The following is an 18,297-nucleotide window of genomic DNA, read 5'->3' as shown; positions in this document are numbered from 1 at the left end:
ATAGACGTTCACTTTGTCGCAAATGGGGCCGGAAAAGTTACCTGCAAGTCGTCACCAGTGACAATTTACCTGATGCCCTTTTCCCAGGCGCTAGTGTGAATATTGCATCAGTTTGGGATGCGTTCCAACTCCCCCCTTTAATCACAGAAAGGACCTGCAGCACACAGTGCAGCTTCACGGTCAAAACTCTCAGTTATTTCACATTCCAGCTCTGAAGGAAAAGCCGTCAGTGTCACGATGAGACGCTGTCCTTTGCACGAGTGCACTGTCGGTCTGTTACTTTCCTGCTGTGAGTGTGCAACATGGGCATTGAGGGAGAGAGAGAGAGAGACAGACAGACAGACAGAAAGAAAGGAAGGGGATGATTTGGTGAGTGCGCGGCCAACCAGCAGAGGACGCTCTGGCCTCCCTCCTGCTCTGTGAGTGTGTGTCTGGGTGACGTCAGAGGCTGGCCGGGGGCTCCTCTCGCTGTTACAAAGTATTGAAGTGGAGGGGAATGTATCGGCCAGGTTCTGGGAGCGCTGAGCTGGAGTGAGGAGCCTGAGAGTGAGAGAGAGAGAGAAAAAACACAACCACGAAAACAATCTGCAGAAGTCTGACTCGAACATTATGAATGCAGCGCCCTTAGTGCTTTTGCTGTTGTTGTATGAAACTTGTGGCAGTGCCGCTGTGGAATTCTCCTCTGGTGAGTCTCACCGTTCCAGGGAGTAGCAACTACCCCCCCCCCCCCCCCCCCAGCCCCGAGCCTCCTCCTCAAGGTGTGTGTGTGTGTCCCGGGCTCCTGTGTGCTAGAATTGTTTTTGGAACTGGACTCGGCGACAACAAACAAAAGCTATTGATTCAGCAGCTAATGAGAACAGTTTTCTTTCTATTTAGTTTGTGTTGTTGAGGAGAGGAAGAGGTTTGCTCAGCTGCTGGTAGTTTGTTGAAGGGGTGCCGGTGAGAGCCAGGGGAACGCGGCTTGTTGAATCTGAGCGGTTGGGGCAGTGTGAGACGGCGGGGTCGGTGGCTGAGCTTCGAAGTTTGTTTTAAAATTCTCTTTCGTGTCAGGCAGAATGAAGGAACACTTTTTTTCCCCCAGTTGTTTAATTGGTGATTTATTTCCATATTGTTCTGTTTGCTGTGGAAGTGTGAGGAGTGGGGAGGCTGCTCAAGGTTAGCCACTTGCTGAGAGGTGAGGGGACCGTGGCTTTGACTCCGGGTCGAGCGGGTACGTTGTTACAAACGGCCACTGCCTCCTATTTCCTTTTTTTAAAAAAAAATAATGTCGGTAGGTATTTATTTTCTTGACTCCACGTCGCAGGATATATGCAGAGATAAATATCTTTCTTTCGCCTAATGTTCATCCCACTTTACAGACTAACATTTAGAGCCGAAGAGGACATAAAGCAACTGGTTACTTTCGAATCTAGTTGTAATTAATCCAGCTGTAATTTCGCTGACCTCACTCACTTGGTAAAATAAGTTTGCATTGAAAAGCGAGGGGGAAGGTGGCGTCTTTCAGGACAATAGGTATGCCCCAGTGGTATGTAATTTAAAATGGAGTACCTTAGTAATGAAAAAGTACAAGCAAGCAACTCATTGATTTCCTGGTAATTTTACACCCAGGGAAAGTTGCTGTCTTTCTGTTCAACAACAGTACAATGCTTTCATTGTAATTCTATAGTTTGTGTGAAAGGTACATCCTTTCCTCCTCGTTCACACACAATAAAATCTAAACTTATATTTCTTAAATGCGGCACCTAACAATTAGTAGCTTAGTAAAGGGAGGGTGGAGGAAGTACTGTAGATGGAAAGAGTGGGAGGTAAGACAAACTGTTTCAAGTATTCTTAAATATATTTTTGCAATTCCAGAGTGATGCTTGAAATCACTCTTTCCTGCAACTGAGTGGGTTAATTAACATTACAGTATGTGTAGTGCAATTTATTTTTTCCCTCAAAGACTATTAGAGTGCCCAATAAAAAAACAACTCTTAACAGTTACTGCAAAAGCAGCCTCAAACCTGTTTTGCAATGTGAAATTGAAGACTTTATCCATACCAATCCAGAACTTGGCCAAATAACTGACAAACCTGTAATATATTGCAATTCTATACAATGAACATTCTGGTTTGTTCAATGATGTATTGTCATTTGGAATGTTGTCAGATCATAAACAACTCAACAATTCTTGTGTATGATTTCAATTGCAGGTGGATTTAGGCCACCATGTTCTCAAAAAACACAGGGTATGAGGGAGAAGAGTTGAATGTGAAGCACAATTTAAAAATGCATGCCACTTTTGAGTACAGTTTTGAAAGGAATAAAGACTGCTTGATGGGTGTCTAAGTGATAAATAAATCTATTATCTCAAATACTCGGATCGATATTGGAGGTACAAAGTTTGATCACTATCGAATAATTTAATGGTTATTGCGCATGAATCCTTGCTGTGAAAGTCCAAAAAGTATTTTGTCCATTAGAGTTCAAGATTATTTGTTGAATGGTTTCACAGTGCAGCCAAATGTGGCAAGATTCATAGGCAAGTTGCAACGTTTTTGTTAAGCGAATGAAATATACAAATACGTTAATTGCATTATTAAAGATAAACATTAAGTAGAATTTTTTCCCTAGTAGTGTTACCCCCTCTCATTTGCTTCTGGAGGATATCATTTATTTTCCTGTATGTAATAGCATTTCATTGTATGCTTGAAAGAGGAGCAGCAGGCTATTTCACCCCTCCAGCCTGTTGATAAGATCGTGGCTGATCAGATTTTGACCTCCGCTCTTAATTTATTACGCTATAACATAAGATTCCCTTGTCTTAGAGAAATACAGCATGGAAACAGATCCTTTGGTGTAAATCGTCCACGTCAAACAAATATCCTAAATGCTGCATTTGGCTCATATCCCTCTTAACCCTTCCCATTCACATATCCATCCAGATGCCTTTTAAATGCTGTAATTGTACCAGCCTGCACCACTTGCTCTGACAGCTCATTCCATACACACATCACCCTCTGTGTGAAAAGTTTGCCCTTAGGTTCCTTTTAACTCTTTCCTTTATCACTTTAAATCTATGTCCTGTAATTTTGAACTACCCTATCCTGCCTAAAAGACCTTGTCTGTTCACCCTATGCATGCCCCTCATGATTTTATAAACCTCTGTAAGGTCATGCCTCAGCCTTCGATGCTCCAGCAAAAAGAGCCCCAGCCTATTCAATGTCTTCCTACTGCTCAAACCCTCCAACACCGACAACATCCTTGTAAATCCTTTCTGAACCCTTTCAAGTTTAACAACATCTTTCCTGTAGCAGTGAGACCAGAACTGCACACCGTATTCCAAAAGTGGCCTAGCTAATGACCTGCAACATGACCTTTCAACTCCTATACTCAAAACACTGACCAATAAAGTGTATCAAATGCCACCTTCACCACCCTGTCGACTTGCAACTCCACTTTGAAGGAAGTATGAACCTGCACCTCAAGGTCTTTTTGATCAGCAACACTCACCAGGACCTTACCATTAAGTGTATAAGTCCTACTAAGATTTGCTTTTCCAAAATGCAGTGTGCATTTATCTTAAATTAAACTCAATCTGCCACTCCTCGGCCCATTAACCCATCTGATCAGGGTCCAGTTGTATACTGAGGTAAGCCTCTTCTGTCTGTCTGCAGCATGAACTTTGTCATCTGTAAACTTATTAATCATACCACTTGAATTCGCATCCAAATCATTTCCATAAATGACACAAAGCAGTGGACCCACACCAACCCTTGCAGCACACTATTGGTTACAGGCCTCCAGTCTGAAAAGCAACCCTCCACCACCATCCTCTACCTCCTACTTTCAACCCAATTTTGTTGCCAAATGGCTAGCTAGCTCTGTATTCGATGTGAATGCCTTCCTGAAGTTCTGATATGGAGATGCCGGTGTTGGACTGGGGTGTACAACATTAAAAATCACACCACACCAGGTTATAATCCAACAGTTGTAATTTGAAGCACTAGCTGGACAGCCACCTGATGAAGGAGCAGCACTCTGAAAGCTAGTGCGGACTATAACCTGCTGTGTGATTTTTAACTTCCTGAAGTCCATACAGGTAATGCCCACCGCTTTGCCTTCATCATTTCTTCAAAAAACTCAATCAACATGTTTACTGTTGAAGTTTAGAGGGAGAGGAGGAAAGGTATTGTGTGTTTTTGGTTATTAAAGAAATCAATAGTTAAGGAGACTTCCTTTTGGATGAGACGCATTTGTTTCAAATGATATGTTTTCTGCTTGGTGCCAGACTGAGGGACAGTGCAGAGCAGCTGAAAGAAAGATATTGGGAGGGTTGGATGGGTGGTGGATGTGGAAAGAGAGAGGTTTCAGTGATTGTGATCCATGCTGGAACTACCAATGAAAATATACAAGAGTTTCCATTTGGAGAATGTCAGCAGTTAAATTAAAGAACAGGATAGTGGCATTGTCTTTGTTGATTAATAGGTAAGCCATGTGCAAATTTGCCCAAGAATGGTATCAGTGAACGCTCAGGTGTGAAGAGCAAGGGGTATTTAAACCAACACTGAGACAGCGAGGAACTGTATTATTGAAACAGGTTCCACCTAAAAGTTGTGATCAGGAATCTAGTAAAAATAAAAACAAGGCAGTTTTTATTGCCAGTACATTGTTGGCAATAAGAGCAGGCTTCAGATGTAAAATATGACCTAAATATCCATTCCAAAGGAAAGACAGTAATAATTGCAGATTTTACATAAAACACAGCAGGTACAAGAAAACTTGCGGAAAAGAAATGTTTCACCAGGGTACTTGGCCTCTGGCCTTATTATAGCCTTTGCCTGAACATGGGCGATTCATTTACTGAGCTTGGAATGAATGCCATTGATGTGCAGGTAGCAGTTGACCAATTGTGGCATCGGAAATGTTGAGAATCAGCTGGTAGGAAATCTTCAGTGGTTGGAGTTAGAGTAAGCAACCAAGTAAAATGATCATAATGGTTGGACATCACTATAGGCAGTCTCGGATGGTTATTTGTTTTGACATGTTGTGGCACACGTCTGGGGCAGATGAAACTTGAACATGAACCCTCTCTACCACTGTGCCACAAGAGTCTCTTGCATGAGTTTTATAATATACTCAGTTCAACCATCTTCAATAGCTTCATCAATAGTCTTCCGTCATAAATGCACAAGCAAAGATGTTTGTTGATTATACAGTGTTCAGTCCCATTCATAACTTATTGCACATTCATATGCACCAAGCCCAGGACAATATGCAGCCTTGGGCAGATAAATGGTAAGCAGTATTTACACTACACCCAGGCAGTGACCATTTCCAATGATGGAGAATTTAATCATCTTTCCATGACATTAAGTGATATTAGAAATGCTGAAGCCCCCACCATTAACGTTCTTGGAGAGGCTGGTAGAAACTAAACTTATCTGGAACCAGCCATATAAATACTGTGGTTACAAGAGTAGGTCAGGCTTGCAATTTTGTGATGAGTAGCTCACCACTTCACTCCTCAAGGAGTCTACAATGAGTGTGATGGTATATCCTGTAATGGATAAGACCAAACTTCTCTCAAAATATATGATGATGGTCTAGACCCTAACCTTTTCTTATTTTAAAGTTAAGTGTAAGGCATTGCATTCCAGATGCAATTTGATAGTTTAAACTATCATCTTCAAAAGAAAAACACATTTCATTTTTCCACTACAGATAAAATAGTCAAAATAGAAATAAAAGAATTGGCGTAATTGTATCTCTACCACAATGCTGAACAAAATAGTATATATTAACTATTAATTAACAGTTCCAATATAGTAACGTCCCATAAACACACCCTTAGCAAATGCAAATTTTGTAAAATAGGTTGTCTCACATGCAATACAATACAAAATACTCCTCTTAAAGCCTATGGCATCATCGTAATACACTTCATTTGCCTGACTGAGTGCGATTCCAGCAACACAAAGCTTGACTCCAGGCAGAAAAAAGCATACCACTTGATTGGCAAACTCCCACCCCCTTCACTGGTCAGCTCTCTGTGACTGAAGTACAGTGGCAGTAGTGTACCTCGTCCAAATGACAGTGCAATAATTGGCTAATCCTTCATCAGCCCTTTCCAAACATGCAACTTCAACACCGCGAAGGCCAACAGCAGTAGATGCGTGGGAACACTATAACCTGCAAGTTCTCCTCCAAGCCAGTTGGCATCCTGACTCAGTCTTGCTATGCCTTCATGGCTAATGGAACTCTCTGCCAGCACTATAGATGTATTTCTGCCAGGTGAACTTGTGTGGTGCTGGAAATGCACAGCAGGTCAGGCAGCATCTGAGGAGCAGGAGAATCTGCATTTTGGGCATAAGCCCATCATCAGGAATGAGGCTAGTGGGCTGAGGAGCTGAGAGATAAATGCGAGGGTGGTGGGGCTGGGGGGAAGTTAGCTGAGAATATGATAGGTAGATGAAGGTAAGGGAGAAGAGGAGGTTGGAGAGGAAGTTGGAGCGGATAGGTGGGAAAGGTGATGGAGAGGTTAGGAGGGCAGTGCTGAGTTGGAGGCTTGACTGGGATAATGTAGGGGGAGAGGAGAAATGAGCAAACTGTTGAAATCCACATTGATCCCATGTGGTTGCAGGGTCCTAAGGCAGGATATGAGTTGTTCTTCCTCCAGGCATCGGGTGGTAAGGGTTTGGCAATGGAGGAGGCCCAGGACCTACATGTCCTTGGCACAGTAGGATGGGGAGTGGAAGTGTTCAGCCACGGGGCGGTGGGGTTGGTTGGAGCGGGTGTCCAAGAGATGTTCTCTGAAATGATCCGCAAATAAGCGTCCTGCCTTCCCAATGTAGAGGAGACCACATCGGGTGCGATGAATACAGTGGATGACATTGTTGGAGGTACAGGTAAATTTCTGTCAGGTGTGGAAGGATCCTCTGGAGCCTTGGACAGAAGTGAGGGGAATGGTGTGGCTGTGGGTTTTGCACTTTCTGCAGCGGTAGGGGCAGGGGAAGGTGTTGGGAGGGAGGTTTGAGCTGTTGGGGGCGTGGACCTGATGAGGGAGTCGTGGAGGGAATGGTCTCTCTGGAACTTTGATAGGGGTGGGGAGGGAAATATATCTCTGGTGTTTGGGTCTGTTTGTAGGTGGTGGAAATGGCGGAGGATGATGCAATGTATGTGGAGGTTGGTGGGATGGAAAGTGAGGACTGGGATGTTCTGTCCTTGTTGCATTTTGAGGGGTGGTGTTCAAGGGCAGAGATGCAGAAAGTGGAGGAGATGTGCTGGTGGGCATCATCAATCACATGGGAAGGGAAATTGTGATCTTGGAAGGAGGCGGCCATCTGGGATTTTCTAAGGTGGAATTGGTCATCTTCTGAACAGATGTGGTAAAGGCGGAGGCATTGGGAATAAGGGATGGTGTATTTACAGGAGGTAGGGTGAGAGGAGGTATAGTCTAGGTAGCTGTAGGAGTCGGTGGGCTTGTATTAGATGTCCGTGGTTAGTTGGTTGCCAGAGACAGTGATGGAGAGGTCCAGGAAGGAGAGGGAGGTTTCTGAGATGGTTCAGGTAAAGTTGAGGTCGGGGTGAAAGATGTTGGTGAAGTTGATGAACTGTTCAGTCTCCTCGTGGGAGCACAAGGTAGTGCCGATACAGTCATCGATGTAGTGGAGGAACAGGTGGGGGGTGGTGCCGGTGTAATTCCAGAAGATGGACTGTTCCATGTACCCGACAAAGAGGCAGGCATAGCTGACACTCATGCGGTAGCCCAGGACTACCCCTTTGGTTTGGAGGAAGTGGGAGGATTGAAAGAAGTTGTTGAGGGTGACGACCAGTTCAGCAAGGCAGATGAGGGTGTTGGTGAAAGGGTGCTGGTTGGGATGTTGTGTGAGGCTTGGAGGCCTTTATAGGTGTGGATGGATGTGTACAGGGACTGGATGTCCATAATGAAAAGGAGACTTTGGAGGCCAGGGAAATGAAAATCTTGGATGTGAAGGGAATGGGTAATGTCCCGAATGTAGCCAGACTGACTCCCACAGTTCAGAAAAACAGCTCCTAACCACTTTCAGCGTAAGTGCAGATGGGGAGCAAAGATCGGGTTTTGCCATTTATGCTTACTTCTCATGAGAGAATAAAATATTCCATGGATTAACAAACATCACAACCAAATGATGGATTAGCACGTGTAGTCCAAATAATTCCAAACAAACTTTTAGTTCAAGGGATAACTTGATTTGTCTGCACAAACTCAGCTTGTCAGGTGTGCCATTGTGGTTAACACTGATGCATGGCTGCATTGTCAACACCGGGAACTAAATATTCCAAACTTTTGGATGTACAGGAAGGATAGGGTAATAGTTGACGGAGAGAGTCACTTAAATGATTCAGGCTCAAAACATTTCAATGAGGGGTACATTGGGGAAGGGAGCAGACAGAAAACATTATTGACTTTAAAATAGAGGTGGATGGGAATTGTGCACCTGGTAGTAGTAGGGAAGTGGTAGACTGTATAAATGCAGCAGAGAGGCAGAGGTAGGTAAGGCAGAATGATATTAATGAGGAATGTTACAATTTCTTGAAAGATTGGCATAAGAGTAACTCATGTCAGAGGGAACTTATTGTATTTAGATCAGTTTTCTGCAACAATATTCGTTGTCACTACCATGGAGGTAGGCCAGATCGAGCTAACAACGCACAAACATTTCTCTGACATTGATCATAGCTTGATTGAGTTCATTGCAACTACTCAGATTTTAGACTTGGGTGATGCTGACTTTAACATGATGAGAAAGAGGAAACTGCAAATCTGTTAATGGTTAAAGTGATAAATCATCAGTGGGAGGTGTTCAAGGAAAAAAAGGGCTGCAGAACTTGTATATATCTCTGAGGGATAGAGTTCTACTTGCCAGTTTTAACAGAAAAGGAGTGATTGAAGAGGTAAGGGACAGCGTAAGAAAAGACAAATGCAAATACTTGCACAGATTCTGGTCGCAGGAATAGATACAGAGAACAAGATTGGATGGGAAAACTGCTTGAAAGAGTTACAAAAGCGATCTGTGTTATGAAATTTGAGAGAGAAAGAGAGAGATATACGTTTTTAAAATTAGATTTAAGGGGTGGGCTCCTTGAAGACTGACAGCAATGATAGAGTCATTGAAAGGAAATGCTGGCCATATGAAATATTCATTGCATCAGTATTTGCTGTTGAGAAAGAGGATGATATAACCAACACTGTGACAAAAGTAACATTGAATCAAATGTTCAGCAAAATTAAAGGAAGCAAATGAATAAGAGTGAAGAAAATATTGGGACTTTAAAAAATCCTCCATTTTTAATATATACCAGGACCAGATGCTTTCCATCCAATATTCTAAAGGTGGTAGATAAAAATATTGCAAATGTCCTAAGTATAATATTAAAAACAATGTGGGATCTTTTCATTTTCTTTCAAAAATTACACTTGTCTTTCTAAGAAAGGTGACAGAGGGAAACCAGGGAATTATAGATCAGTTAGCTTAATATCTGTTGTTTGGAAATTACTAATCTATAATTCAACATAGTGAATTAATGCTGTGACGTTTTAGCTCATCGGGAATAGCAGCGTGGTACTGACTGGGAATGTCTGATGTGCCTGACTGTTCACTAGTCACCTCTACAAAAAAAAAATCAAGGGATTTCTCTGGATTTTATTTATATGAATATTCAGAATACATCTGAAAGCCATGTCATAGCTTCCAAGTTGAAGTTACACCTGTGTTTGTTCAATATGTTCTTCATATTCTTTTATAAAGTTAATTCACCTTAAATTTGGGCATTGGTGGGTCTCTAACTGACACCACCTCAGAAACTCTAATTTAAAGACAGTGTCTTAGATTGTTAAACCATTCTGTCCAAGATAATTTATTCTTTATAATTTCTGTTTTTGTCCGAAGAAAATATATTCAAGCCATAAAATCTAAACACACAGTTCTACTTTGAAAATTAGTCTCATAGTGACTGAAAGTTCAAGCTGCAGATCATGAAATCGAAGATCAATTATCTACACGGTTAGGAAATTGGCTGAATGGCAGGAGACAGAATAGCAATGGCAGGCAATCCAGTTTGCGAAATATGGCTAGTGTTCTTCAAGGGTTAGTGTTGATGTCAGAATTATTAACTGAATTCTTAACGACTTGGATACAAAATCATCTCATCCCAGTAGTCAGATACAATTAAAAGCAGTGTAGATAGAAGCATGAAACTGCAAGATATATTAATAGGATAAGTGGGGAAAAAGTGTAGAAAAGATTGGATCAGCATACGATTATAATAATTTGAAACAGTGGAGTTCTGTGTACTGTACAAAGCTGATTAAGATATCAAGAACTGTTGAAGAATATAATTAAAAGTCAATGGAATGCTCACCTATATGTATTGAATGTAAGCTGTTAGAAGTTATACTACTGCAAAATCCCTGCATATATGAAAGAGAGATTAGAATAAACCTGGGGGCTCGCTGAGAAGTTTTGAGCTCTCTGTACCTCATGAAAGTTATGTTGCACTTGGAGGGAGGAAGAACAGTTTAGATTTTATGAGAACGACTTGACTTCTAAGTGTTATCATACCTTATAATTTAACATCAGTGGGCTTCTTAACCACAGATTGATCACCATCAATCCCAATACTATTTTGACTGGTTGCAGAATTCCCAAAGGAACTCAATGGCTATGTATTCTGTGAAATTTAGAAGGTTTGTTGATTTAATCAAGTTTTTAAAAAATGAGAAACTGAAGGTAGATAAAAACTATTTCCGCTGATTGGAAAATCTAGGACAAGATGACATTGTCTAAAAGTTAGCACTGCATCAAGTTAGGAGGCATTTCATAAGCAAAAGGTGTTAGAAGTTTGGAACTCTTTTCTGCAAACTGCATTTGCTGCTTGAGCAATTGAATGTTTTACATCTGTGATTGATAGATTTACGTTAACTAAAGGTCTCAAGGGTTATGGGGCAAAGCCACCTTTGGCACTAAGTCACAAATCAGCCATGAACTTATTGTCTGGCATAATATCTTCCAGAAGCTAAATGGCATTCTAGTATTAATGGGAACATGGGAAATTGAAGCAGGAGTAGGCCATTTGATGTATTTTTACGTTCTTGCCTAGAAGAACTATACTGATGCTACAAGTAACTTCAGTTTCTCCAGGCTAGGGAATACAATTACTGTACTTACATTGAGTTTAGTTGGGAATTCTGCAACCAGTCAAAATAGTATTGGGATTGATGGTGATCAACCTGTGGTTAAGTAGCCCACTGGTGCTATTTTCTTGGGTTACAATGGCCATTTAGATACAAAGTGCTTTGACGCTTTTTTTTTTGATTCCATTCTAGCAAAAAGATAAAACTTAAAAAGGTTTAGAAGGGCGGCACGGTGGCACAGTGGTTAGCACTGCTGTCTCACAGCGCCAGAGGCCTGGGTTCAATTCCTGCCTCAGGCAACTGACTGTGTGGAGTTTGCACATTCTCCCCGTGTCTGCGTGGGTTTGCTCCGGTTTCCTCCCACAGTCCAAAGATGTGCAGGTCAGGTGAATTGGCCATGCTAAATTGCCCGTAGTGTTAGGTAAGGGGTAGATGTATGGGTGGGTTGCGCTTCGGCGGGGCGGTGTGGACTTGTTGGGCCGAAGGGCCTGTTTCCACACTGTAAGTAATCTAATCTAATCTAGAAGGATTATACTTCAAATTACCATAAACGGGCAACACATTTTATTTTCTATCCTCTTGTTGTAAAGTGAATTTCAGCAATGTATAATTACTGGTGAAAAGTACTGCGTTGTTACGTAGTTAGAGAAGATTAATGCTAATGATTATGTGACATTTCACTCCTGCATGTCTGTTGCAAACCTTTTAGATACTTCGGGTATGAATTGTAAAACTGTTGTGATTATTGCTGTAGATAATTTATGTAACATGGGTTTGCTACGGATGTTGAATTTAAAATGGAAAACATTTCAGGGAAGAATATATTTTCTTAATCCAAGTAAAGAGAAACAATGTGAGCAATGCACAACATCATTGGATGTATTCAACCACTTGCTCACTTTCATTGCTGTGGGTGGAATTTTGTTTTGCTTTTATGCCAAACACAGTAAAGGGTGCTATTGGGATATCTTCATTTCAGTCATCTAGGTTCAACATCAAGCACTCCAGATCAAATATTGTTCAGGTAGATGCTGATGCAGATTGCTAGTCAGCCTTGCCCGATGAAATGTACCCTTACAATACCGAGGTTGTTTTGTTTTTCACTTATTAATAATGCCAGCAACCTTGTAACTTCTCATGTCTGACTGAAATTGCTAAACAGTATTGAATTAAGAGCAGAAATTTGGTCTGTGTCCAAGTCCAGATTAGTACTGGCCCAGTCTGACTCACATGAGACCATTTCAGTTGAAGGGCATTTTTATTCCATATGCTTTGACTTGGGTTGAACCATTGTTGTTTGGTGATGAGATTATGATGCAGCTGAGCCCCTTCCAACTGTACATTATTAGTTACAGCAGATACCTGCTAATTTATTTATAAGTGAATATGTTAAATGACTCAAGCATTCAGAATTGTATATTCCTGGAAGATTAAACTTTTTCAATGAAATAGAACAGATTTTGAAAATTACCTGTAGGGTTATTATAACAACAAACTTGATGCCAAATGGCATGGATGCATAAGTCCAAACTAATTTACTGCATTCCTCTATTTCACTTGAAAATAGTAAAGCTACTTTATGCAAACTGCGTGCAATATGGAAGATAAAATGTGCAAGACAATATTATAATTATATTTATTTATTAAAACTGGCATTGTGCACCTTTGCATTTAGAAGTATAAATCCTGTCCACAGTTTTGACAGGAATATTACTGTGATTTCTCGAACATCTTAATACTAAAGGTTTACAGAGGATGAAATATAATTAATGTTCAAGGTTGTTCAGAATTGGCTTCCTATTGCTGACTATGTCTCATTCACAATTGTTTTACATTAAACTGCAAATATGTTTAATGTTGTTGCACAGCCCCTCACTTCTGTGTGTTCTGTTGGCAAAACTGAAAAATGCCTAGTTGAACAGCTCGCTGGCAGTTCTGAGATGTAGGTAGACATCCTTATTTGAATTACTGGAAGTGAACAACAATAACATGAAGAAAAGTATGCCAAATAGAGTTGGTGCCAGGGTGTAGCCCTGTTTTACTCTGTTGCTAATATTGAATGTATTCAATGTCACTCCAAAGTAACTCGTGAAACTGTGCTTGTTCTTGTGGAATGAAATGTAGACAGGAAGTCTATTATCCACTGCAGTTGAAAGAATCTATCTCTACTGACAAGATCCAAGGTTTTGATGAAATCTTTGGAGACAATGGCATATATCAATGTTGAGGAATTGAGAACGGAGTAACTGAAACTTAATCAAGAATGCAAAGCTACATGTGTTCTTGATTAAAAATCACACACCAGGTTATAGTCCAACAGGTTTAATTGGAAGCACACTAGCTTTCAGAGCAATGCTCCTTCATCAGGTGATAGCTAGTGTGCTTCCAATTAAACCTGTTGGACTATAACTTGGTGTTGTGTGTTTTTTAACTTTGTACACCCCAGTCCAACACCGGCATCTCCAAATCTTGTGTTCTTGATAGCTGTGTTTACGGTGATAAAACATGGATAATTTATGCAAACCAAGAAAAGGAAGCTAAATAGTTCAATCTTCCATTGTCTCCAATATTGGCAATGTCTTGCTAAGGCAGAGGGCCAAATATGTAAGTAAAGGGGTATTACTGTGTTTGTCTATGTTGTTAGCAATGACTTTGTTGGTTGGGTCAGGTCAGCAAAATAAATAATGGCTGCATTTCAAAAGATGTGCTGTATAGGTATTTTGTTGGTGCATGTGACCAGCAGATTACCTACATCTGCAATGCAAGGATGTCTGTAAGCAGAACTTGAGGTCAATTTGGCATTAGAGTCATTGACTGGAGATAAAAAGCAGGATATGGAAAAGAGAACCCAGTGGAAGGAACATGCAAGTCAATCTCTGGCCAATGTTGCATTTTCTCTCTGTTGTTCTTCCTCTACCTCTTTCTGCTTTACTCTTTCTCTGCTCACTTCAATCACTCTTGAGCTCCTCTCTACCGACCTCGCTTGCCATTTCCTGATTTTGATTTTAACAGGCATATATGATTAGATTAGATTCCCTACAGTGTGGAAACAGGCCCTTTGGCCCAACAAGTCCACACATACTCTCCGAAGAGCAACGCACCCAGACCCATTCCCCTACATTCACCCCTGACTAATGCACCCAACACTATGGGCAATTTGGCCTGGCCAATTCACCTAACCTGCATATCTTTGGAGTGTGGGAGGAAACTGGAGCACCTGGAGGAAACCCACGCAGACACAGGAAGAATGTGCAAACTCCACACAGACAGTTGCCCGAGGCAATTTTTTTTACTCCTGTGTTCAAGAAAAAATATCCAGTCATCTCACATACACTTGCAGCAGAAGTATTTGCCCATTGATCAGGAGTAGAGAACATATGATTTCCTCTTGCTACTTGTGCCACTGTGGCTGCTGATAGCACCCTGTCCATTATCAGCACAATTGAAATTGATAATTGAGCACACATCAGGGATTTAAACTTGGAAACTTCCTGATCTGTATGATGTTAATTGCTTTAGATATTGGGAAGATGGAAGTCTGATTTTTCTTTCTCTCTCTTTTGAGATAAGCACTTGCTAAACATTGCATTAATGCTTTGTAGTTCAGTCCCTCCCTCAAACCATGGAAGGTATGTTTTCCTCATCAATGTTTGTTAAAGTGGCAAAAAGCTTAAGTAATCTGAGTTCAGGTAAATGCATTAAATGTGTAATTTCCCCAGATTGTCTGTGATGTGAAAATTATTAGATGCTGGATTATAGGCTTGGTTGTGTGATTCAAAATGTATTTTATATATAGTTAGAAATTATATACTTGCTCTGTAGCTTTTTAAAGGAGTTTAACAGTCAATTGATTTGACTTAGTGTTATCTCTTTCTCTATTAGATTGAATGCAACTTTCTATAAAACAAATAACTGGGCTTCAGTTATTTTGAAGTCTTTTGATCAAATTTGTATTGTATCTGCTGCCTTGAAAATGTCTTCCTTCGGGTTAGTTGTTGTCTTTTCCTTAACCTGGAAGTTATAAATTACATTTTATATTGCCTGTCTAGTGCAGAATGTACTGATTTAATAAACAGAATAGTGAATTCTATTACTGAGTTACATATACTTGACTCATTCATTCAGTTTGATTTTGAGAGATATTTATGTTTTTCTAAACCTTTTTGATTTAGATTTCTTCAGTGTTTTGTTCAGAGTTGATAAAGCCTTTGAACTCCTAACGTACTGTTTACTATTCTTCAATACTTCAGAATGATCTCATTTGGTTTGAATTGTTAGTATACTTTTCCAGTGGAGGTAGGAACATAGGATAAATCATTTTGTGGCTACTTGAATAGTAGATCTGTAGGAACAGGAGGTGGTCATTCAGCTCATTGAGCCTATCCTACCATTCAGTAGGATACTGGTTGATCGAACACTTCAATGCATTTTACCCACTATATCCCTATAATCAGGTATGCCTTGGAAACTGGTGGGGTGGTGGGGTGGTGGTGGGGAATGGGAGTGGGGGTAGAAAATGGTCAATTTCTACTTCAAATGTACTCCAAAGACTGAGTTTCTATAGTTGGCTGGGCTGGAGAGTTCCAAAGATTCCTAACTCTCTGATTTAAAAAAAAATCTTGTCATCTCAGTCCTTCATGGCATCCCTTATTTTTAAATTGTATCCCGCCCTTCCTCCCTACTTCTAGAATTCCTAACTAGGGATGCACCTTTAAATATCTTTGTAGGTTTCATGCGATCACAGCTCATTCTTAAACTCTAGAGAATACAGGCCCAGTTTTTCCAATTTCTTTTCATAGGATAGTCTCACCATCCTAGGAACCAATTTGGTGCATGCTGTTGTAGTCTCTGACTGGCAATATTATCTATCCTGAGGTAAGGAGACCCAAACTATTCTTATTTCAGATACTGTCTAACCAAGCTGCCAGACAGTTGAAGCAAGACTTCACCTTACCTGTGCTCAAATCCACTTTCAACAGAAGCTAACATTCCATTAGCCTTCCTAATAGCTTACTGCACTTGCATGACAGCCTTCAGTGATTTTTTTGATAAGTCCCTTTTCATATCTACACTTTCCAACCTCTTGCCATCTAAGAAATGCTCTGCGTAGCTGTTCTTCCTCCCAAAGTGGACAGCATCCCTCATCTTTGCACATTATATTCCATCTCCCATGTTCTTGCTGCATCATTAAGTCTGTCCAAATATTCCAGTAAATGTTTTACAACTTCCTCGGCACACTTGTACCTGTTTAACTTTGTATCATCTGCAAACTTGGAAATATTATAGTTGGTCCCCAAGTCCAAGTTACTTAATATAAAATCTGAATAGCTGGGGCCTAACTACCAATCCTTGCAGTTCACAGTTAGCAAATCCAAGAATGACCCATGTATTTCTCACTGTTTTCATGTCTGTTAGCTAATCCTTAATCCATTCCAGTACATTACTACTTAACACGTGCGTTTGTGTTGCTAACCAACCTTCTGTAGGGAACCTGATCACAAGCCTTCTGAAAATCCAAATAAACTACATTGAGTCTGCTTAATCAATGTTGTTAGTATCCGCAAAAAGCTCTTAAGTTTTTAAGAGTATGATTTCCCATTTGCAAATCCATGCTGACTACATCCAATCAGAATTTTTGTCCGAGTGTCATTTATTACATCCTTAATGATAGTCTAATTTTTTTTGTAAGGTTGACTACTCTGTAATTCCCTGTTTAATTTTTCCTTGCTCCTTTCTTCAGTAGTATGGTTGGCATTTGTGAGCTTCCAGTATGCATCAATGATTCCAAAATCAGTGGCATTTTTGAAGAGGATTACCAATGCATTCGCTCTCTCTATAGTCAGTATTTTGTGATGTAGACTATTGGATCCTGGGAACTTATCAAGTTAAGCCCTGTTAATTTCTTCAGTACAAACTTGTTAATAATTCCAACTGGGGAGAGTGAGAAGTTCAGGGCAGTTACTTGACTCTAATTCTGGGATATTTCTTATATTGTCGTCCTTAAAAACAGACCCGAAGCAATTGCTGAAGATCTCTGCCATTTCTCTAGTCCCCATTATAAATGTTCCAGACTTGACATTTGGTGCATCCACATTCGTCTTGGCCAAATGTTTCCTCTTTATGTAGAAACTTATACAGTTCGTTCCTCTGTTCCCACATACTTCAAATCTGCAAAAGAAGTACTCAAACCTTTTACTTAGGCATTCCTCCCTTGTCCGCTACAGAGCGGAGATTGACACCAAAACCAAAACACCCAGAGAAGGTTGCCAATCTGATGAAGAAGTGTGACAAATGGTATAACCTACTCCTCAGGGCCCCCCCCCCCCCAATCTGTTATAAAGGAGTGGTAAAATGAAATTGAATCTGTTCACCCACTTTATAATTGACAAGTAACAATTTATTTATCTAACTCCAACAGTGAACAAATTAACTGAACTAACAAACTGAGCAATTCCTCTCTAGCCACCTATTCCCAAATAAAACAAGATTCTAATAGTATGTTGTTCAAATAGATACAAATCCCACTTGTATAACAAAACAATAAAAATTTTAGAACTTCTTCTCTATGAGCTTTGAGTGACAGTGTCTTCCGAAATGCTCGTCGCCCTCTCCACAGATCTTCTTTCCAAAATGCCTCTCTGTCAAATTCTTGTGACAGGGACTGTTCTCTCTGTGAATACTGCAGTCTTGAATAGTAGGTAAATATGCTGTGGTACCTTTATGGAACAATGATGCTTCTTTCTGAGAGTTTGAAGTTGTTACCTCTTCAGTTGGTCTCCCCAATTTTCCAAAATGCCCTCATCTTTATAGCCTTGACGATCTATTCTTTACAATCAGATTGGTTCAAAGTTGGCAACACCACCAGATTTAAATTTGATAGGGTTTTAGTACCTAAGTTTTAGTATTTAAGTGTTAAGAATTAAATTGGCTAAATTTGAAATGACTTTTTGTATTGGTAAAAATGCTGTCTGGCTGTTTAATATATAATGTTTTGATTTGTGTGCTCTCTGTAGCTGTGCTTCAGGCTGCTGTTCAGATATTCATTTTTTTTCAAATTGCATTGCTAAGTACAGAAAAAAAAACTCTTTTAAAGCAACCATGCACTCTTCCACTATTGTGCACTTTTATACATCAACTTCATA

General features: G+C 40.4%; 1 protein-coding gene across 7 annotated transcripts in view; it reads left to right on the top strand.

Annotated features, from left to right (window-relative positions):
- The first annotated feature begins 464 nt into the window (after positions 1-464).
- The window catches only part of ptprk (protein tyrosine phosphatase receptor type K), a 603,086-nt gene continuing 585,253 nt past the window's right edge, over positions 465-18,297 (top strand). For 4 of the 7 annotated variants that reach the window (XM_072556029.1, XM_072556028.1, XM_072556027.1 and 1 more), the window contains exon 1: positions 466-685. In XM_072556029.1, coding sequence (XP_072412130.1) covers positions 610-685 — 76 coding nt within the window. In that variant the 5' untranslated portion in view covers positions 466-609. Of the gene's footprint in view, positions 686-18,297 lie in introns of all 7 variants that reach the window. The other 3 variants (XM_072556025.1, XM_072556024.1, XM_072556023.1) reach the window with 1 other exon arrangement.

Source organism: Chiloscyllium punctatum, chromosome 3 (assembly GCF_047496795.1).
Source record: "Chiloscyllium punctatum isolate Juve2018m chromosome 3, sChiPun1.3, whole genome shotgun sequence".
Lineage (NCBI taxonomy): Eukaryota > Metazoa > Chordata > Chondrichthyes > Orectolobiformes > Hemiscylliidae > Chiloscyllium > Chiloscyllium punctatum.
The sequence above is the reverse complement of the archived record's forward strand: the minus strand, read 5'-3'. Positions and strand labels throughout refer to the sequence as shown.